This window comes from Medicago sativa, chromosome 1 (genome assembly GCF_051527215.1).
Source record: "Medicago sativa cultivar Bolivia chromosome 1, Bolivia_mono, whole genome shotgun sequence".
NCBI classification, from domain to species: Eukaryota; Viridiplantae; Streptophyta; class Magnoliopsida; order Fabales; family Fabaceae; genus Medicago; species Medicago sativa.
Genome location: NC_140749.1, coordinates 3,055,782 through 3,078,386, shown reverse-complemented (window position 1 = coordinate 3,078,386; position 22,605 = coordinate 3,055,782). Strand labels below are relative to the sequence as shown.

General features: G+C 32.7%; 4 protein-coding genes across 4 annotated transcripts; 1 reads left to right on the top strand and 3 right to left on the bottom strand.

Moving 5' to 3' along the window:
• Positions 1–1,149: 1,149 nt before the first annotated feature.
• APTX (APRATAXIN-like protein) lies at positions 1,150–6,556 on the bottom strand. Its single transcript, XM_085754797.1, has 6 exons — positions 6,384–6,556; positions 6,160–6,269; positions 4,105–5,069; positions 2,637–3,297; positions 2,382–2,552; positions 1,150–1,752 (listed from the first exon to the last, which is right to left on the bottom strand). Exons 1-6 carry the CDS (start codon positions 6,415–6,417, stop codon positions 1,432–1,434), a joined length of 2,262 nt encoding a protein of 753 aa, XP_085610923.1. The 5' UTR covers positions 6,418–6,556; the 3' UTR covers positions 1,150–1,431.
• A 2,089-nt stretch (positions 6,557–8,645) lies between these two features.
• On the top strand, positions 8,646–12,233 carry LOC146951756 (L10-interacting MYB domain-containing protein-like). The gene is made up of 3 exons (XM_085754772.1): positions 8,646–8,830; positions 10,995–11,330; positions 11,452–12,233. The coding sequence occupies exons 2-3, from the start codon at positions 11,001–11,003 to the stop codon at positions 12,034–12,036; spliced, it is 915 nt and encodes a 304-aa protein (XP_085610898.1). The 5' UTR covers positions 8,646–8,830; positions 10,995–11,000; the 3' UTR covers positions 12,037–12,233.
• Positions 12,234–13,091: 858 nt separating this feature from the next.
• On the bottom strand, positions 13,092–15,174 carry LQY1 (DnaJ/Hsp40 cysteine-rich domain superfamily protein). Its single transcript, XM_085754785.1, has 5 exons — positions 14,961–15,174; positions 14,785–14,868; positions 14,623–14,674; positions 13,549–13,705; positions 13,092–13,397 (listed from the first exon to the last, which is right to left on the bottom strand). The coding sequence occupies exons 1-5, from the start codon at positions 15,120–15,122 to the stop codon at positions 13,376–13,378; spliced, it is 477 nt and encodes a 158-aa protein (XP_085610911.1). The 5' UTR covers positions 15,123–15,174; the 3' UTR covers positions 13,092–13,375.
• Positions 15,175–17,611: 2,437 nt separating this feature from the next.
• LOC146951754 (uncharacterized) lies at positions 17,612–20,787 on the bottom strand. The gene is made up of 7 exons (XM_085754855.1): positions 20,622–20,787; positions 20,076–20,116; positions 19,774–19,872; positions 19,618–19,674; positions 19,466–19,529; positions 19,168–19,377; positions 17,612–18,432 (listed from the first exon to the last, which is right to left on the bottom strand). Exons 2-7 carry the CDS (start codon positions 20,105–20,107, stop codon positions 17,902–17,904), a joined length of 993 nt encoding a protein of 330 aa, XP_085610981.1. The 5' UTR covers positions 20,108–20,116; positions 20,622–20,787; the 3' UTR covers positions 17,612–17,901.
• Between the last annotated feature and the right edge of the window lie 1,818 nt (positions 20,788–22,605).

Sequence of the window (22,605 nt, the reverse complement as noted above, 5' to 3'; positions counted from 1 at the left end):
TCGGTCTAGGTTTTGGATCGGTTGTGCAGTTAACTCGACGTAAACCGGTATGACTCGGTAAGAACCGGCGAAAACCGGTGACTCGGCAGTTTTCTGAACCGGACCGGTTTTTTAAGCTAGCTGATATGTTTTAGAAAAAAAGTGGCGGATGGGAGGATTGAACACGCGACCTTTCTATTGCATCCAACCCAACAAACAACATATAATATACCACTATACCACTACAGCAAGCGTTGCAAGTTGATATATGGTTGCTTCTAAACATTTATATATTATAATTATATCATCAAATTCCAACTTCTTAAATAGCATAAATGATAATTATTATATCATCAAATTCCAACACAATAAATAGTAAAATGTTTAGAGAAAATAAAACCTCTTTTTAACAAATCTATCAGTTACATATGTTAGGACGTTTTTATTCCTTTTAAAAAAATTAAATATTTTAAGACATTTTTAATACTTTTTTGTTTTTGAATTTTTTTTAATACTTACTTAAATATTATATAGTTTATTTAGATATAAAATATACTTACACTACCCAAAAAAAAAGATATAAAATATACTTGTTATGATTAATGAGTTTAATGGTTTTTGACATTTTATAGGTTCCATAGTTTTTTAAAATTCTTTTTATAGATTAACTCATCTGGTTCAACAGTAACATAATTATTCTTTTTAATAAAAAAAGAGTACATCATTATTAAATATAATATTTAGATAATTATAATAATAGTAATATACATATAATTGTTTTAGAAAATATGTACATATTATATGGAAAACAAAATTTATTTCCTCTCAACAAGTTATACAAATATTGATATACATTTTTTGAAGGAAAATATTGATATACATATTACATATTACATGTCATTTTTTAAGTTTTAAAGTGGCCGAGTCATCAGTTCAATTCAATTTAATTTAGTTAGATACATAGACAGATATAATCTTAAGGCTGGGTGTTTTAACCGAGCTGTCCGATTTAATCTGATTCAGTCATGCAGTTCAACCAGTGACTCAGTGGTTCGACCATTGACCCAGTGACCCAGTACATCTGCCAAGTCGATGTCCGAGCCGAGTTTTAAAACTATGCCTAAAAGAAACAAAAACTAGTCAACACTAAACTCCCAGCTGAACTACAGATTTACAAAACCTTTTTTCCATGAGAATTTAAGAATTGATAGAAAAAGAAGACAATACGAATTAAGTTGCTTCTACACATACATAATAAGTATTCATTTGTTAACTCCTTGCAAATTTTACCACGAATATGTGCCTAAGGACTGTGGTATGACCCCAAAGCGAAGTTGGGAGATTGACCAGCAGTTCAAAAACAATTAGCACTGTAACATTAGATATTTCTCTATTTGACCAAGATGAGTCTATGTATATATTTTTCGTTCTTTTCCTTTTATAGATTAGCACTTACTTGGTGCAAGCACCAACCAAACGCCCGTTTTCGAGTAGGTAAGCAGGAAAGGGTGCTTGACAGCTACTAATATGCGACTTTAAGCGGGGTATGTTTGGATGTGCACTTTTACATTTGTGGCACCTCAACTCCATAGACAGTAGCTTGTCGTCATCTTTCAATGTTGCTTTTCCATGAATAGATACCTCATCAATTATATCTACTGAGTCGCGAAAGAAAGCAGTGTTAAACGAGTTCCAGTGCTTCTTATTCTTCAAATGTTTTGAGTCAAAGTCCTGGCTAATAACATGTAAATGTAGTTGTCGCATTGAAGGAACCTGCAGAACGTAGACATGTCCAGAAATTTTAACATATATGTATATAATGTACACAAAAAAGAGGGAAAATAAGATTTTACAAGCCATGAAAATTTTAGTTTACAGATAACACCTAAAAGCATGGCCAACAACAACAACCAAACCTTATCCCACTAAGTGGGGTCGGACCTAGAAGCATGCCCATAAAAATTAAAAAAAACTTAACCATGACTTAAGCTACTTGTAGATGCACCTTCTCAGCATAACAATAGTACGATCGAGTTATTTCATATTGGTTTTTCCAACACATGCAAACAGATAATTAATAACCGAAAAAAAGTGAGCAATTAATGATCCTTAGAGTGTGCAAGGTACCTTGTATACATTAGAAAAATCCTTTTAAAATAGCTTATTTCTTTCACAAATTTCAAATATATATCCTTTTAACTGTTTCCATGCTGAATTATCAATTAATTGTAGAGTTATTGAGTTAATGACGAAAATATGCCCAGCCACAAAAAATAATTTTCAACCTCAATTCAATTTGGCCGCAGCTAACTTAAATTTGTTTTACGGTTAAAAACATGCTTGAGTCAAATTCACTCATTCACCAAGTGAAAAAAATAGGTCTTGAAATAAACTCTGCATACCGAGTGATATCCAAGGCGAAATACCAGTGAAGAATTCTCACTCAAGAATTTCTCAGCCCATTTTAAACCCACTGCGTGCATCCTTTTCAATACCGAAAGGTGCTCATTTTGGACATCTGACAGGCAATCAAGACCTCCACTCCGTGCCAACACCAAAACATGTTTTTGTGCCTGCAAAGCATAGAGAAATTCAGTGCAATACATTTAAAGAGTCAAGCATGTCGGAAAAAAGTGAAGAAAAAAAGATGAATTCACCTTAGGATACATATCATTCAATACAACAATGTCCTCTGAAATTTCAAGCAAGTCATCCTTATGCTTTTCAGGATGCATAGCTATTAGGTGAAGAGCTTGAGCCCATGATCCCCATGCCTTCTTTGTGCTCCCATCGGTTCTTTTATGCTCTGAATCTACCTTTTCATCTCTAGAACCCGTAAAGGTCGTGTCAAAACCATCAAGGGTTCCCTTGTATTTCTTGCTTTTTTCCAATCCATGATCAGCATCTCTCTTACTCTTTTGATCAGTATTTGTAGAATGATTTCTGGAACACTGTTCAGACTGATCTTGCAACTCCAAAGACTTTTTTCCAAGGTTTTCATTTTGATGTACCGTGTTCCTAACAATTGATGCAAAACCTTCAAATAGTGATGCATAAGCATCCTGGAGAACCTTGCAGCCTCTTTCATAATCATTGTTCAGACAATTTGGTCTTTGTGGATTCATATTAGGTCCAAGGACATGTATGACATGGGTCACACCTTCTCTGGTGAACAAAGGAGAAGATGAAGGTAGAGGGACGACAACAGCATTCCCAGGTGAAAGAGTCTTTGCTTTTTCTTTGGTTGCAGACTCCAGTTCAGGACCTGCGGCATCAAAAATTGATGCATTGACACCTCCACCGCCAGGTTTCAGTCGCCTGCAAATGTTTTTTCATTTGAACCAAGAGACCATGTGAAAAATGACAGGTTTAATTGCCGAAAACATTATTAAAAAAAAAAAAAAACTGAAAATATATTCTATCCCTGGGAAATGAGTTAAAACTAATGAGATTCAAATCAATAAGCAAGCTTAAGCATTGGCAGTAGAAGATGCATCACATACGAAAAAGTGATAGGCCTTAGTCTAGAATTTGATCGCAAAAAAATTACAGTTAACAGAAACCTCCTATTGTGGTATCAGACAGCTAGCGATCGAGGAAATCCTAAGGCTTTGTTTGCGAGTTTGGAGGGGAGGGTTTTTGAAAAAAGGAAGGAGCAAGTGGAAAAAATAGAGAACTTTGGGAGAGGAGGGCTTTGGGGGGTTCATTTTTCTTCATAATTTCTCCTCATTTCAGGGAATTCAAAAATTGTATTGGAGGAGGGTTTTGGAAGGTTTTGGAGGGTTTACATGAATTCTTCAACTTTAATCTACGTTGATATAATATTCTTAAATTAAAAAAATATATATTAATCATAAGCATTAATTTATCACTCTAAAAAAAATACTCTTTCAAATTTTTAGAAAGATTTCTCAATTTTTCCCTATATTTCCTACCACCCAAAGCCCTCCCCTCCCCTCCAAACTCCCAAACAAAGCCTAAAACACACAGCATATCATATAAAACTCATATTTTTCACACATGCAGTTCTTTGAGGTCTATTTTCTTGCGTGTTTACTAACTATCTACTTCAGCATTGGAATTACATTATTTGTATGCAGAAAAATCATATAATCTCATTCTCACCAGTTCGCAGCATTTGCAATGACATTACAGCGCAAACCTCCAGTTGAATAAAGGCGAGTGATGTCTCCAACATGGGTAAAGAACTTCTGGGTGTCGACGTTCTTTTCTGCCGCTTTGGATTTAACTAAGGACAAAATTTTTGATCTATGTGTCAAGTCAACTAGAACAAGTCTGGCATTCCCCATCTTATTTGAGTACTCTGCAACCTTCTCAACAATAATATCTGCTGCCTTGTCATGGTTGAATTGGAAATCTGCTGTTGAAATAGATGGAAATGCCAGAGTCGGAATATCATCAAGAGAAACTTGATTGTGACAGGAACCAGCAGATTTATCAGTCTGACCTTCTATATCTTTTGACCCTAACTTGGAATTAGCATGCGCTGTTGGGATTTTGTCCATATCTTTGCAGAGGGAATCATTTTTTCCAGAAGTCTGGGAAGTAGAGTCTCCAATGGTATTTTCTTTAGATGCAGTATCAACTGGTACCTCTACCTTTTTCAGGAATTTCATTATATTAGATTGGATTTTGGAATCTGGATTTTTCTGACCGAAGCAGCCATGTGAAAGGTTCTCCAGTGGCCCAAGTTTTTGATATGTATCAATAGCATCTTTGACATTACTCTCACCCTGACAAAATGTTATTCGGTTAAAGCCTTCACTTAATTTGGGCAACTCTTTACTTTGAAGCATTCTATTCACAACTGCAGCAGCTTTTCCACCTTGCAAATTTCCTTCATGCCCAGATCGTTTAACAGATCGAGAAATACACAGCTTAGCAGGAAGGTCAAGTACAACTGCATGGATATCTATTTGGGATTCACCCCGAAGCTTTAAAAAATCTGACCGCTGTTCTCTATTAAGATTGCACCTGTCAATGAATACACTCTTCCCATCCTTCAATGCTCTAGCTGCACTACTTAGGCATTGAGCTTTACTTCCTGCTTTACCGTTTCCAATAGTGTCCTAAAGCAATAGAAAGAAAGTACAGCCAATATTAGTAAAGATTCAGAACCACCTCCTGCAATCAAAGCAGGTAGATTTATCACGTCATGCACCAAGAGATTATTATAGTTGCGGAGCTGCCTAATAAAACTCACAAAAACTGAGGTTAAGAAGTTTCAGTGAAAATTCCTCACTTTCCTTCCCTCATAATACAAACTTCCAAACAACAACAAGAACCAAGCCTTTTCCCACTAAGTGGGGAATGAAGAATTCCCTTATCCTCAATCCAAAAACACCTAGAAGCCCTCAAGCAGACTAGAAATAGAACACGCATTAACTGCTTAGGATCTTTCAAATAAAAGCATATGTGAAAATTTTCAAGATCAAGATGAAGATCAAAATGCACAAGTATAACACACACCCCTTGATTCACCTCAGGGTTATCAAACACACTAAAGTAGTGTTTAATAGACAGGTTAGAACAAGACAGAAAATAACTCAACACACATTTTTTTAATGTTTGATGTATTGTTTTTTATTACAAAAAAAGATAACACACCTAAAGCCCTCGTGCAGACTAAAACTAGAACACCCATAAATTGCATAGGATCTTCCAAATATAGGCGTGTATGAAAATATCCAAGATCAGGATGAAGATCGAAAGGAATAACTCATACATAAGTATAACACTGACACACACCCTTGATTCAACACAGGGCTATCAAGCAAACTAAAGTAGTGTTTAATAGATATATTAGAATGAGACAGAAAATGACACAATAGATGTTATTCTTTCTATGTTTAATGTATTATTATTTATTACAAAAACATAATAGAATGGAACATGAAGTTAAAAAAAGTAGTACATTTTGATTCCAATGAAAAAGTGAAACCAAAGAGAACAACACAGATTAATTCACCCGCAACACACGATGTTATATGCAATGACTTTTTTCAATGTCTACGTGTCATTGTCATGTAATGTGCTTATAGTTCATAGTTTTCAACTTAATTAATGGTTATCAGTTACCATTAAAAAGAAAAGGCAAAAAAGTACAGTGAAACCCAGTGAGGCATTTTATCGAACAGGTAAAAGGCAAAGGTTGAAAACCTGACAAACGCGAACCCAGGTGCGAGAAGAGGAACGCATAACCTCTTCACAGAAGGTGGATTTCCCGCTTCCAGGTGCACCAACTAAGATTACCAAAATGGGTTTTGCATCTGCGTCGTTTAACATAAAAAAGAGTTTAATTATTAATTAATTTCCATGATTCATTCTCATTCTCATATATGTATGAATATAGAGAGAGAATGAGGAAGGTTATAGAAGGAAACCTTTGTTGTTGTCGAGGTCCATGTCCATGTCCATGTTCGAATACGAGATTCTTGTTCTTGTTCAGGATTCTATGATCGGAGGAGTTGTGATGTGTCACTTTTGGGGTTCAAGACAACATGGCACACCAAAATAATAGTGTAGGCGTGATTTTGCTTCTACACCAAATTATGGACTGCTTATTTAAAACAAAAAATGATCTTTATATATGGGTTTTGCTAGAAGGTGTCTTTTAGCAAGTTATTCTATGAACATTTGTTAAAAGACATCAATTAATTTTTATAAAAGTGTCTTTTGACAAAGTTATAACTAAAATGTGAAAATCACACATTGAGGTGTGGATTGCTAAAAGACATCTTCATGGATGGCTTCTAGCAAAACCCTTTAGGTATATATTCTAGTATTTATCTTGTTGGTGTAAGAAATTTAAATGGAATGATGATGAAAATGAATTTATATTTATCTCTTCAATGAATTTGGAATGAATTTATATTTATATTCTAGTATTTACGACTCCTAGCCTCTGATCCTTTTGAACAAATTATTAAATTGATTTACGTTTACTTTCAGTGGCGGAGGCAGAAATGTTGAATAGTGGGGGCAATGTATATATAAATTTGTAATATGGTCATCTTGAATAATTTAGAAACCCTATTCTAATTTTTAGCAGGGTCATCTTAAATAATTTAAACGCTGATGTACAACACTAATTTAGAGATCGATGCCGATTTAGAATAGTCATTTTGATCTCCAAATGTATCATATATTTTCACTAAAATATTTGAAATTTATCAAAACTATGAACACATCTTCAAATGGTTTTTTTATTATTCATTGTATAGACCAAAATGATTAACGAAAAATATATTTAAAGATTAAATTAACTAACTAAAGACACATTTAAAAATTAAAATGACTAATAAAAACCAAAGTTTGTTTTTGTAATTTTAATAGAGAGATTGATAATCCATTTTGATTCGAAACCTCATAACTTTTTCCATAATATATAATTACATTATTATCATATATTAATTATTAAGGAAAATGACACCAACATAAAAGAAGATGTTGAGATATGTAGAACCAGACGTTTTGGTTTAATAGGTTCCATAACATCTTTATGGAAGGTTGATAAAACTTTTTTTGAGAAAATATAATAAGTAAATAATATTTATATTAGTGCATATATGTAATGTAATTGGACATGATATATATTAGTGTATATATTATTAGTGTATATTAGTGTATATATGCATGAAATCACGATGTTATGGAAAACTTTGTGGGGGACAAGCCCACAGAGTGTTATATGTGGCTTCGCCACTGTTCATTTTGACAGGGATAATAATGGGCACCATTTAGATCAGATAGTGTAGTGTAGTGTTCATCTTCGTATATGTTTTGTAAAAAATACTCGTACCTTTGACTTTGCTAGATGATAAGTTTAGTGTTAATCATCTTAATATTTTGTTAACCTTCCGAATCTTTGAAAATGGACCGTAATAATCTAGAGTTTGATGAAGAGGTAAGTAGAGTTTAGATAAGAATTAAACTAGAATTTTCTTGAACAATTAGTTATTTGAAGAAACTCATTAATCCCCATATCATATAGGTACCGAAGTGCATGTTCTTGTGCCCACTAAATAACAATAAAAAGTTCGAACATCACATCACAGTTCAAATATAATGTAAAATCTTTTAAATTAACCTGTAATATATTACATATCATACTATTTAGCTATCAAAATCATATGATAGCAAAAATGAAATTAGACAGGATGGACCTATACGGAACGGGGCGGCCCGCTTTTCCATGCCATCGCTATGTTACTGCATCAAGAGGGGAATTTTTAGCAAGTAAGTTACTCCCTCTGTTTCACAATACATGTCGCTTTTGGAGAATAATTTTGTTTCATTTTACTTGTCCCTTTCAAGTTTCAATGCAACATTAATTATTGGTTTGTCAATAATACACTTACCTATTTATTGTAGAGAGAAATAATATAATACAATAATAAATGGTTAAGGGTATTATAGAAAAAATAAAAAAAATCATTAAAAATAACAAAATTTATTTGATTTTTAGTACGTGTAATTTCCTAAAAAAAACAACTGGTATTATGAAAGAGTGAGTATATTAAAAACAAGGGAAATAAACGACATCCTAATCCTAATACGAGAGTTATGGATACGGTGAAATCAGCCAATCACTACGCCTGATGTTTGTTTTCTTCCATAAAAGAGGTGAATAATAAAAAAGAATTAGATAAAATAAAAATAAAATAAAAAATGAGAAAGATTAAATGAATATTCACTGAGTCACTCGCACACGTTCTCTGGTAAATTGAATTCGGTTATTTGATTCTTCAAACTGATAATACTAACACACTTGGATTCATTCAAATTCAACATTTCTTCAATCTTCAACTCGAAGAAGCTGTTGAGCCAGGTATTGAATTTCAAAACCTTCTTCTTCATTCTTAGTTTTAGTTATTAGGGTTTTACCTTTCCAATTTTCAATTCAATTTGATTTCCCTTTTCATTTTATTTTATTTTTTCTTAAACATTACGTTAGATAATCACAATGCTGCTGCTGCTTATTTTGCTTCTATTGTCGACCTTTCTTTTCATCTACATTGTTTTATTATTTATCATACAAACAAACAAACAAACATGCATAGGGGATTTATTATTTCCAATTTGTTGAACTTATGATATATAATCAGTTTTATGAATTTTGTATAATCTTACCATTTCATGATTTTTTCATCAATTTTAACTACCTTGGATTTACTAACTGTGTTTTGTTGTCTAGTTCATTTTTTAACCCAAGCTCATATAGTCCCCCCCACTTCACCCTAGCATTCACTTTCTAACTACCTAAACTTCCCGTGAAACCTATGAAGCATATACACTCCTTGGATTAGTGTGTCCGACACATATGATTTCATTGAATTACGTCGTTTTCTCAAATTATTATCGGTGTCGACGTGGTCGTGTCTGAGTATGTGTTTCATAGCCTGAAACTAACTAATCAATGAATCTAGAATAAAACGGCTCTAACTTACTGACTTGTGACCACACTAACCAGCAGTTATTGGCAGTTTGAATTTCGGGTTCCTGTTTTTAACATGAGGATTCTTGAATGGTTCTAGGATCCTTGAATCCTAGGAAACAGGGATCTCTACTTGGTCATCATAGTTCATGAATAAGGGATTTCCATCCTCATGTGGTTGTGAGATAAAGTTGTAATCAATGTAGGATTTGTTATCTGAGAATATCCCTTCTTTTATTGCTTTAATTGTATTTATCCTAATCTTCTAACATGTTTATTATTTTAAGCTGCTAAGTTATCGCTATCAATATCTTACATTTGTATTTACTGAATTTGAGCCTTGAAATGCATAATAAAGGGAATTCCTAGTTGTAAACAAAGATGCTCAGCATTAGTTTAGTTGATCGATACGTAGTGTTGAAACAAGGTTTCTTTCCCCTTCACCCATTGGTTTGATGTTTTCTGGTTTATCTGTGTTGGTCTTTTGAATTTCGTTTGTATTTCTATTTCTTATTTCTATTTAATTAAGTGAATTGAATGTTGGAGGTCTTTTATATAGTATAGCAAATAGCAATTCCATGATATGAATAAAAAGATGTGGAGTTTGAGGCTGTAAATTTTTCTTTTTATTTCCTTTCTTTCTGCATAGTTAACTTGAGTGTAACTGTTTCTGAACTGATTATATAGAATGCTAGTTAGTGGGGTTAAGTTCTACCTCGTATCTGCAAATAATAGACTCTTGAATCAAATAAAATTTGGTGGCAGTTTTTAGATAGTGGGGTTAAGTTCTACCTCGTATCTGCAAATAATAGACTCTTGAATCAAATAAAATTTGGTGGCAGTTTTTGTTTTAGTTATGGTGCCCTTTAAGATAGTTGTGACACTTCTGTAAAAATGCTATTGTTGATCATGACATGGGTAGGTATAAGCTTTTAGCAAAAATATGTAAAAGTTGGAGATCATATCTTACCACAAGTTACACGATTTATATATCTTGGATCCATAGTACAAAACGACTGAGAAATAGAAGGAGATGTAAACCATCAAATTTAAGTTGGGTTGTTGAAATGGATGAGGGTCTCAGGTATTTTATGTAATATGAAAGTGCTGCTCAAGTTGAAGGGAAAATTTTAGCAAACAGCTATAAGACCGACGATGTTGTATGGTACAAACTGTTGGATTGTAAAGAATCAACACAAAAGATGGGGTAACACCTATAGTAGAAAAGATGGTGGAAACTAGGCTTGTGTGGTTTGGACATGCAGAGAGAATACCTCGGAATTGAAGTTAAGAGAGTAGATCGAATGGAGGACAATCAAATCACTAGAGGTAGATGAAGACCTACAAAACTATAAAAGAAACTAGTAAAAAAGATCTAGAGATTAATGAGTTGGATAGAATATGGTATATGATAGTATCGTTTGATTTATGTAGTTGACCCCACTTAGTGGGATAAGACTTGGTTGTTGTTGTTGTTGTTGTTCGGTGTAGTATATGTGAAAGGTGTTTTCATGAGAATCTTATTGAGCAAATTACTGAATTTTAAGCATTCATGCAGGTGCAGATGGAACTTGAATCCAGTAATCAACCCAAGCAAGAGCGTTCAAGGACAAGATGGACAGCATCACTTGACAAGATATTTGCAGATTTGGTTGTTAAGCAGATTCAACTGGGGAATAGACAAAACGATACTTTTGACAAGAAAACGTGGAATCACATTCGTGATGAATTTAATAGGAAAACAGACCTTAATTTCAATAACAATCAATTGAGGAAGCATCTTGATGTCCTCCGGACGCGCTTCTATAATTTGAAATCTACTAATGATCAAAGTAATGGCTTTGTAATAGATGATCCCCTTTACATTGGCCTTGAACAGTGGGAAGACATAGGGGTAAGTTAAGTTCCTTTCTTTATACCAATATTTCCTTATGCATTATTCTCTAAATTGAATTGTTTACCTTAGAAGAGTCAAATCTAATTTTTTATATGAATCTGTTATGTTTTCTATACAGGCGCAGCCTAGGAATGAAACAGTTAAAGGGAAAGATTGTCCGATATATGAGCAACTTTGTGCAATATTCACAGACTTGCCTGCTGATGGGAAATACGCTCAATCTAGTCACTATGGAGAGTTAGATAAATCTGTCAGTATCAATGCTGCTTACTTGACTTCATATCCAGAAATTGGGGTCTCACATTATGAAAATCCATCATCATCAAAATCCATTCCAGGGAATATCTCAACAGTTGAGAAAGTGACCAAGAATTCTCTTGATAGGAAAAGGAAACGTCATAATGAGACACAAACTACTAGTCTAGATCAGGACACGTGCAATGCTATGGCAGAAGCCATGTTAGAGATGATTTCGGTGTCGAGGTTAAGAGCAGTTGTTTCAAGTGTAAGTGATGATAAATTTTCCATAACAAACTGCATCAAGGCTCTGGATGAAATACAAGGCATCGATCAAAAGCTTTACCTTTCTGCATTGGACCTCTTTGAGAATCCTAGTTTCAGAGAGACATTCATTTCTTTAAAAAGTGTCAAGATAAGGTTGACATGGTTGCAAGGAAAGTGCAGTAAAAGTTCCTTCCGTTAGTATAGGTTTAAGCCATTTTGAAGTTGGCTTCATTGACTTAGGCAATGGACTTAGCATACCCTTCTTTTTTGTTTTGCTGTAAGTAATTTTGTTTTAGCTCTTGCAACCTTTCTAAACTGTTCAAGTGCCATTTCATCTGAACATGATTCCTATAGTTATTTCTCTAAATATGATTTTGATGATCCATTTTATCTGCAGCTATCTTTGATATCTGTTAATTAAATGTAAACAAGTGATATCCTTTGCAAATTTTATTGCCATGTTAATGATTTATGACTCAAACCATTTTATATTGAATTTGTAATCCATTAACTTCATTTAACCTGCAATGGTAAAGATGGTTGAAAAAATGAGAAGACTTCTGTTGTACTTCATTCTACTGATAAAGGAACCCAACTGTTCATGTTTCTTCATTCAGAAGTGTTATCAACAAATCAAAACCATAGGGTATACTGACACCATGATTATTATGGGTCAAGCTTGCATATATTAAGGGAGATACTTTTCCCAACCCCTAAAGTCACTTCAGAAAATACACATTCCAAAAAAAACACAATGTTGTGTCATTCTAATCTATCTTCAGTAATCCCAAATAAAAAGTGGAAAACCATATCAAATCTGCAGAAGCTAAATTGCAAAATCTATATTCTATCACAGACAAGGAGAACTTGATTTCACATTTCATTCTTAGAGCTCCAAAAAACAGTGTGACAATCAATTCAAACTTAAAGCTATCCTTAATGCCAAATACCTACCCATTATCACTTTTGCTGCAATCAAAAGCAAAACTGACATGGCTTCTAGCAATTTCAGGCTATAACATAGAATTACCTCTCACTTAAGAAACTAATTAGGCTTCTAGTATCGTTGTTACAGTGGCAATACAAAATTTGAACAAATAACCTTGAGCAATTTAGTGAGACCTCTCAGGCTCTCACCCTATCACCATTACTAAAGCTTATTGTCCTTCTAAATTCTAAAATTGTTAAAGAAGTAATAATATCAGCCATTTAAGATAGTAAACTCATTTACAAAAACATAATCAACAACGGTGATAGTTATGTAGGCATAGTTACTTTCTCCTGGGGCCATATGCACAACAAAATTCAATCTTTACAACAGGACATTCAATAAATAATGTCGACAAACACCAAAATTTTACATAGATAGGTCATGAAAGGGAGTGGCCTAATATCATTGGTTAAAATTGTAAACCAAATGAAAGCATCAACATAACTTTGATAGTTATATGTGGTGTGTACAGAGACCAAAGAAATTGAATGAGTACATTAACATCACTATTAAATCCAAAATCAGTGCCCCTCAATCTTAGCTTCTCTCAGTCATCATCTTTGAATTCTCTGATCAAATATTAAACACAAAATAGTGTTAGCAATTTTCATGGTTATTGCAAAACGTGCGCCAAATGACAAATTATCATGGTATACATAATGACTAATCTTATTCATTATTAAATTATTACAAAGGGGAAAATAAGATTGAACACCGTACCTACGATCAAGGTAACGAGGTTGAATTCCAGATCCTTGACAAGTTGTACATGTCAGTGAACCCGCACCATCACAATTTATGCAGCGAGAGACCTCCGTCTCAGCTCCACCAAGTTCAACAGTCACATTACCGGTTCCCAAACAAAATCTGCATTTCTCTGGCAAAAGTGTAACATTTTCAAAGATAAGATTGGTAAAGAAATTAGCAACCTGATATGGACTTGAACTGATTACATTCACAACCTAGTGTCTAGTAACCGGCACAAAGCAACCAGACACAATCATAAGCATCGCAAAAAGTTTCAATAAAAACAAAATTGCAATAACCTATTTTATTATTCTTGGTATAGATAGAAATGAATCAGATTTAATAAAATACTGATTAATAATATGGAAAACAGTGTTAGTGAGAAGCAATTAATATATAATTTTCTTTGCAAGCAAATACGTACTACCTCCACACTCCCTTTGACTTAGAGCTCAACAAACAATTCTAAAAAAAAGAATTATTAAAAGAATCGTACAATACCGATAAAAAGTTAAAATAATAACTTCTTGTCTAATTTAGAATGAAATTCTGCATTTTAAATTATTTTTCTTCCAGAAGTTATATAATTTAACTTATCCATAAACACTACCTATAAGCAATCTTTTACAAATGCTAGCTTGAACAATCATTGGTCAGACTTTACTTGACAGTTAACTCCCAACCGAACTCCATATTACCAAAGTCTCTTTCCCTCGAGAACATGACGGTTAAGAGTTAAGACAAGAAATACCACTACCTATAAAAAAAACTTATCCACAAACACTGCCTATAAGCATATAAACTTTTTGGTGTATGTCAAGAATCATAGACATATTTTAATCGAGAAATTCCAATGAACTAAAAGCTAATTCAAACGCTGGCCTTGCACATTACACTACAACAGCAACAATATTATATAAGTAGTTAGTTATGTACTAACAACTACTCCAAATTAACAATAACTTGTGAGCTACCTCCATAATGCTCCTCCATTCATAAAAGTATAAAGTGTGATGATGAAATTGAAGAGAAAAAAATGATACTTACGAGCTCCAGAACCATTGCATGGGAAGCAGGGCTGCGTGTTATCTCTTTTGGCCTGCAACAAATTAAAAAAAAAAAAGGTACGTATATATCATATATAACTAAATTTTAATCCAACACATTATTATATGATATAGTAATAAATAAATGGTAAAAACACTTTACAGCATTATCAATTTGTGATTCATAAAACACTGGTATGCCAATTCCAACAGCCACACTCAAAACACCAACAGTTATAGCAACTACCTGAAAAAACAAACACTCACATATTTAAGATAAATATGTAACAAAAAAACATTGAATGAATGAATAAGAAATAGGAGGAAATTATAAACAACCGTGTTTTGATCAAGTTCAAGAGCTTTAATACGTGGATAAAATGTGGGTTTTGGTTGAAATTTATTTCTAGCTAATTGTGTAGTAGTAGATAAGGATTTAAGAGGAGAAGAAAGAAAAGTGGAATGTAATTGAGGAAGTGAAAGTGAATAAGATATTGTCATTTCTCATTCACTTCAACTTCAACTAAGTGTTGAATGTGTTAGGCAATGGAATGAATGAAACTCTCAATCAACAATACAAGTGAACATCATCAATCATCATCCATTCAGTGGTGAAGCTGTCACAACCACATGACATGGTTATGTTTTTCATCTTCCACGTGGCTCCATTGTGTGCATTTTTTTTCAATTTCTTTCTTAATTTCTATTTTTTATTTTAGGGTTAATTATGTTTTTGGTCCCTACAAAATTGCGACCTTGTAAGTTTAGTCCTTACTTAATTTTAATAGCATTTTTAATCCCTACAAAAAAAAATTACTTATAATTTTAGTCCCTGCTAAAATAAATTTTGTTTAATTATCCTTAGACTCTTAAATTTTTTAACGATTCTTTTTATACAAGTTTAGAACACTATGAATGGTTCATTTACTAAAATCTATAATTTTTTAACATGAAATAAATTAAATATGAATTTTTTAAAACGACAAAAGTTTAAGATATAAGTAACAAAAATATGGACGTAGAAATCAAATTTTTGCGATATTTTTTTCGGAGGACCTTTTAATAACGTTCTTAACACGCCTGTAAAAAATTGTTGAAAAACTTAAGAGTTTAAGCATAAATTAAACAAATTTGGATTGAGTAAGGACTAATATTGAGTGCAGAAATTTTTTGTAGGGATTAAAAATGCTATTAAAATTAAGTAAGGACTAAACTTACAAGGTCGCAATTTTGTAGGGACCAAAAACATAATTAACCCTTTATTTTATTTATAGGACCAACACAAAGCCCGTTTCTTTGAGAAAATTGTTTTTCGCCCTTTGGTTTTTCTCATTTCCACCCCGATTTTTCATAAATAAACCTAGTGTAAGTTAATATGCGCTTGTTTTAGGCAGGTAAACGTACAACATTTCTTGATAAAGATGGTGTTTTTTTAAGCTCTTAAACATGCATTTTTCACAATATCTATCATCGACTATCACTACATTCATTTACCAAGTTCATTCATTCACAATGCATTATGTTCATTTTTTTAATTCTCAATCATTCACGACATTTTCTTAAAACATTCATTTGCTTAATGGTAAGCATGACTTAGAAAGATCAATTCATTCTTTTTAAAAATAAATCTTAACTAAAAATACACAAGTACGCAAAATAAATTCTAAAACAATAGAATACGACAAGTAACATTTAGTATTTTATTTCATCTGAAACACGGAATGGTAAAAATAAATCTTAACTAAAAATACACAAGTACGCAAAATAAATTCTAAAACAATAGAATACGACAAGTAACATTTAGTATTTTATTTCATCTGAAACACGGAATGGTATGAGACTCTATATAAGATATGTCACTCTATTGTTATATAATGCAAAACATTACATCCATAAACAAAACTATTTCTCAAGAGTTTTAACAAATAATCAAATCACACAAGTAGTTCTAACCAAATTTCAATTTCATTATTGCCATGGCACGAAGGGCTTCTATTACGTGTCATTCAGTTATTTCACTCAGAAATCTTATAACTAATACAAATATATGTTGTTATAACGGTACAAATCCTTAGAAATTCCAAAGTCAAATGGCAGTAAAATAAGTCTTCAATTTTATGTTGTTTAGGGTGTGTTTGTTTCAAGTGTACCAAATTTATTCTTAGGAATAACATTCTTTGGGATATAAGGATAGGAATTTTATTCCGGTATTTAGAAAAAAAAATGTTTGGTTAACATTATAATATTTCAAGGAACCTTAAAAATAGGAAATATAATAGGTAATTACACATAATTTTATTCTCATCTCCATGGGAACTTTATTCCCACCATTTTCTTTGGAAAAACTTTTCTATTCCAAGGAACATTTTATACCTAGAAATAAAATTTAATAAACTTGTAACAAACATAGGCATATGCATTTTTATGATTTTATTCCCAGGAATCTACAAATATAACTTGAACCAAACACACCCTAAATGTCAGCTTATTGGAAACCGAAACTATGGATATGTTTGGATAAACAACTTATTTACAACTTATAACACAGAGCTCTTATCCTGATAAGCATTTATGTATAACCTTGCAAAAGCTATTTTATAACAAAGATAAAATAACGTTAAAATGTTTGTGTATATGCTATAAGTTGTTTATTTTTATTTATTTTTACAAGACTATAAGTTGTTTATATAAGCTATACCGGAGAACTTATGAAAATAAGTTGAAAACAGCTTATGAAAATTGTCATAAGTTGTTTTCATTGGCTCTCCCAAACAAAGTCACAAAATTTACGTCAGTAGATAAGCCGAAATAAACCATCCAAACATAACCTATGTACATTGCCACACTTCACCTTCCTACTTGCTCCTGCAATGAATATATTAAGCACAATTGGTTATGTTGCAGCATTTGTTTGAACTACTACAAATATTTGCTTTTGAAAATACTTCTTGTATGTTGATGATAACTATCAATTTCACTGCAAAGTAGAATTTAAATTTAAAATGTTATTGTTAACCAACTAAAGTTTCTGAAAACAAGTTAATACTGTCTGTTACACTTAATCGTGAAGACCTGCTATACAGAGGAGCCGATGCAAATATCCATCCCATCAAAATATGATTCCATAAAAAAGTGGCATCAAGCTACTATGATTCCGTGCCTAGACAAATTCATATTAAAAGAAAAAGAAATAAAATGCAGCAATAAATCCGAAACCGTTACATAACGCTTTAAAATGGTCCAACTACCCTATTTCCGGCTAAACATCGACAATTTTGTGCTACTGGGTTCCTACTGATCTGGTTTTTCTTAGTCTTCCCTGTGTAACCCGAATACTTTCTTCCATTCTGGTCTCATCCTTTACAAGAGATTTTCCATTTTCAGTTGCTGAAGAGGAGGATGTTGCTGTTGATTCAATATTCTTTGGTTCTGACTCTGTTGATGAAGAAGATATGATAATTGTTTCAGATGAAGGATTAGACTTCTGGGTATGTAAAGCAGCTACAGAAGATTTTTGAGTAGTTAAACCAGCTATAGGAGGCTTCTGGTTATTTAAAGCAGCTACAGGAGGCTTCTGGTTATTTAAAGCAGCTACAGAGGACTTCTGTTTGTTTAAACCTGCAACAGGAGGGGCTACTTTAGGAGCTTGTGGAGAATCCAATAACTCCTCTTTTACTTCCTTTTGGAACTGACTTGAAGTTGTGCTAGAGGCAGGAGACGGGGGTTCTTCAACTTGTGGTTCTGTAGCAGCGGCTGGTTGGCCCTTGGCAGGTGCAGGTTTACGAACTCTCACACCCGGTCCCGGTCGTTGCTGCAATTTCAAGAGAATTTGTTTGTTAAGTGAAAACATGCAAGAAGAAGAGTGAGATATGTTAAGAGAATAAAATGGTTGATGTAACGTTGTTAGTTACAAGTTAAGTAGGTTGCCAGGTTGTTGTTGTTGCCATAATTACAGTGCTATGTAATCATTCATTGTATCGAATTTGTTCATATATTAAATATGAATTATGATTGCGTGATAAAGAGTTATTTCCCTTTCTCCCATTTTCCTCCAACAATGAATACTTTCAAGATGGAAAAGAAAGGAAAGGATATATAATGCCAGCAAAGAACACTACAATATGCATACTAATGATCAATCAAATGTTAATCTACAAAATTTCAAGTGAATAACAACTTTACGATGATTAACGATACAAAAACATGGAATGAAATATATTCAACAGTATAAACGAATAAAACAACTTTACGATGACTAACGATACAAACACATGGAATGAAATATATTCAACAGTATAAACGAATAAAATAAAATATGAGAGTCATTTTGCTTATCAGAAAAGGAAAAAAAAATGAGAGTCATTCCAGTTATTAGTTAGTTTCCTAGTTCAAATCGCCCTAGATTAATGATTTAACAGGTATGTATTAAGTTGTATGTGGCTTTCACTGTGTTCTGATATGCACATCCATAAGTACTTATATCCAAAGTTAAGTCAAACTCAAATGTAATAGCAAACAAAACCAATGCATAATCATAATGAACTACCTGAGCGGACTGAGGTGCTGGTGTTGATTGTGCTGAAACAAACTTCAAAATGTCGTATATTCTAGTCTGACCGTAACTAACAGCTCTTTGAGAATACAAAACTACATAATCTCCCGCCCTTGTCCTTAGTTCCGACAAGCTCCGATCAATTTCTGGCTCATGTTTTGCAACATATGGTTTAAAGAAGGAATCATATACATATGTTGTTCCCTAACACAAAGGTAAACTTTACCATCATATTGAAGAAATGCAAATAATATGTTTATATCAGATTCTACCACAGAAAATAATTATATACCTTTGTTTTGGGGTACCACAAAAATATGAAAAATGCCAACTTAGCTTCACAATACATTGGGACCCTTCAAGAAGAATTCAATTCAAAAATAAGAATCCATGATAAACTGCATTTGAATTAGAACAGAAAACTTCAAAGATAGAGTCATCTACCATGATACAAAAGTATCTCCAAATCTCTCACACACTGTCATAACAGCAACCAAAATCCTGCAACATGGAAAAATAAAAACAGGATCAGTATCATTATTCATCACAAGTTATCAAATACTACACGTTTAGCATCAAGGATCAAACAATATTGCATACCAATACTGGCACCAAAATCGAAGCTGTTCAATTTCCGGCTTATTCTTTTCAACTACTTTATAGCATTCATACGCTGGATAGGCATAGCCAAAAACACTCCTGCCATTACACCAAAGGACAAATAAAATCATTAAATTTCAAATACCACAATGCCAATCATTAAACCAGACACAACAACAACAACCAAGTCTTATCCCACTAAGTGGGGTCAGCTAAATGGATCAAACAATGTCATAATGTTCCATCACAATGCTAATCACTATCACCATATAGATTCAAAAAAATTGGAGTATGAAACATACACAAGCGCCCAGGTAAGAAAGGATCCTATCATTCTGTATCCCTGAAATTAAAAATCAAAGATAACCTGTTAATCCAAAGTCCAAACAGGATATACCACATCATCCAATCCAAGCAACTGAAACTAAAGAACAATGATACTGTTAATGTAATTAAGCTTCCAAATTCTAATTTGAAGTTAGAATCAATTCTACTTGTGAGCAACCAAACAAGTCAAAATCAATTTCAAATTCTACTTGTGGTTTTCAGTTTCAAATTGAAATATAGCAAATGCAGTGTTCGTAGAAAAAAAAACAATCCTCAGGAGTTTTATTCAGCATAATGCTCATCGGAAAACCGAACTATATTCTAAAATAATAAATCCAGAAGGAACTAGGGCGAAAAAACGATGAAACTCAACAAAAGTATCACATTGAAAGAATTTGATTAGATAAGATTTACACATCCCAAAATCAAACAGAAAACAAGCAATTACACATGCAACAAATGATAATGAAAACGAAGAAGAATAAGAAAAGTGTTAAATCTAAAAATGAGAAGAGTTTTACGAGATGAAGTGAATCTGGCGGTGGCGGTGGCGGTGGTGGAGGAAGATCGGCGACGGCAACGGAAAATGTTGTTGTTGTTGATGTCGGTGAGAGATGAAAGGGGAAAAGTAACAGAAGAAGGTTTTGGAGAAGAGCCGTTAAATTGTTGCTTTTCAATTTGCAAATGCAAATGTCACTTTCTTCTTCTCTTCATTTTATGCTACCAAGCAACTCTACTAGTGAGTGACCGAGCGATTAGGGTGACCAAATTACGGCTTAATTATAACTGGTCTTAAATCTTATTAAATTTGATCGAATATTTTAACTCTTTACTAAACTCGAACAAACCCGATTATTATTCATGAATCAGATTTAATCTCATTTAGACTTTGCTCAAAATACATGTACTGGATCGTTGAATTGTATCACTCAGTTGAATAATTTGATTGTGCAAAAACAACAAATTGTATTAGTTGTATATATTAATTTGGGTAAAAAAATATATTATAAAACGACATTATAAAAGAGTCGAGAGAGTAATACTCTTCAAATCTAAATCTATTGGCGACGTTTCCTCTTAGTTACTATTTATACCTTAACTATATGGAAAAATTGTGTTGACATTTGTACCTAGATTCCTTCTAGTTTTCAAAATGCACTCACCTCTCTTAGACTTGCTATAAAAATCACATTGAACATTTTTTTCACCACACATATTGCACGTCCGCTTATCATTCACTATATGACATGATTAGAGTTTTCACTTTAATCTGTAGAGGTATGATCACATACATCTTATATATGCAATTTGAAAGGTATGGTAATGTTCCTAGTGGCACAATTGGTGTGTATTCTAGTGTCTTTTTGGTGAATGACTAGAAAAGCAAGTATGACAAAAACAAAATGATAGGCGCAATTGTTTTTAGTAAGTATAGAGTAGGTAAGTTCATTTTGAAAACTACAGGGAAGTGAATGTCATTTAAAGAGACTTAACAAAAGGCTAATACAATTCTCTCTTACTTTAGTGTTCATCCTATTTCCATTGTTTAAGAATGAACTGATTTGAGAGAAGATTTTCAATTTACAAAAGAAGATCTCCATTAATTTGTAAGTGTTCAACAAGAAGTATTTTGATCAATATGATCGGGTTCTTGCTACACGAGGATAGTCGAGTAAGTATAAATAAGAAGGACCTACTACATTTGTGTTTGACAAAACAGCCGAATAAATGATTGATTATTGTCATACTGAAACGACATAATGGTATGAGACTTTATATAAGATACGTGACTCTATTGTTATATGATGCAAAGACATTAGACTCATAAATCCCTCCTCACTTTCATATATAAAGAGAATGTTTTGTTCTAATTAAAACATCTCTCATATCCACATTTTAATATTCAATTAAAGACTAACTTCCGTAAAAACAAATTAAAACTAACTTGTAAATTAAGTAAAAAAAAAAAAAAAAAACTTGTAAATGAAAAGAATAAATGGAAAATTCAAAACTTTAAATTCTAAATAGTTATAGTTTGGTGGTGAAGGTACGTGAATGAATAACCACAAACAAAATTGCTTTTGATCAAAATCAAAGATGTAAATTAGTTGAGGTGCGCAATTGACTGTAACTGGACCCCAAACCCTCTCATTTCATCAATTATTTGCTACATTCAGTGTCGTTAATTTTTCATTTTTTTTCATATGGTTATTTACTTCACAGAACAGATAAGCTTTACATAATTAAGTTGTAACCTAATAAATTATTGATATAACTCTACAAACTTATAAACAAAATTAACATACTTGAATATTTTAATAAAGATGAAAAACGTGGAGGAGGACAGCAGCAGCAACATATTGCTTTAAATAAAGTTTATCCGTGAAGTCCCATTGTCATGTGGATCACTTTGTCTTCTTTTTTGTGCCAGAATGCATGCTGCAAATATGTTCCAAGAAATCATGTGGCACACTTAAAATATTATAATGTGTACAAAAAATACCA

Excerpts from the sequence above, each read along its gene's own strand:
- APTX (XM_085754797.1), bottom strand. The coding sequence starts at position 6,417 with ATGGACATGGACATGGACCTCGACAACAACAAAG. Across the intron at positions 3,298-4,104 it reads ATTGCAAATGCTGCGAACTG|GCGACTGAAACCTGGCGGTG; the intron begins GTGAGAATGAGA and ends AAACATTTGCAG. Across the intron at positions 1,753-2,381 it reads TTCGCCTTGGATATCACTCG|GTTCCTTCAATGCGACAACT; the intron begins GTATGCAGAGTT and ends TACGTTCTGCAG.
- LOC146951756 (XM_085754772.1), top strand. The coding sequence starts at position 11,001 with ATGGAACTTGAATCCAGTAATCAACCCAAGCAAGAGCGTTCAAGGACA. Across the intron at positions 11,331-11,451 it reads AACAGTGGGAAGACATAGGG|GCGCAGCCTAGGAATGAAAC; the intron begins GTAAGTTAAGTT and ends TTTTCTATACAG.
- LQY1 (XM_085754785.1), bottom strand. The coding sequence starts at position 15,122 with ATGACAATATCTTATTCACTTTCACTTCCTCAATTACATTCCACTTTT. Across the intron at positions 14,869-14,960 it reads TTGAACTTGATCAAAACACG|GTAGTTGCTATAACTGTTGG; the intron begins GTTGTTTATAAT and ends TTGTTTTTTCAG. Across the intron at positions 14,675-14,784 it reads AATCACAAATTGATAATGCT|GCCAAAAGAGATAACACGCA; the intron begins GTAAAGTGTTTT and ends AATTTGTTGCAG.
- LOC146951754 (XM_085754855.1), bottom strand. The coding sequence starts at position 20,107 with ATGATAGGATCCTTTCTTACCTGGGCGCTTGT. Across the intron at positions 19,378-19,465 it reads TGTGGTACCCCAAAACAAAG|GGAACAACATATGTATATGA; the intron begins GTATATAATTAT and ends CCTTTGTGTTAG. Across the intron at positions 18,433-19,167 it reads CAGCACCTCAGTCCGCTCAG|CAACGACCGGGACCGGGTGT; the intron begins GTAGTTCATTAT and ends TTGAAATTGCAG.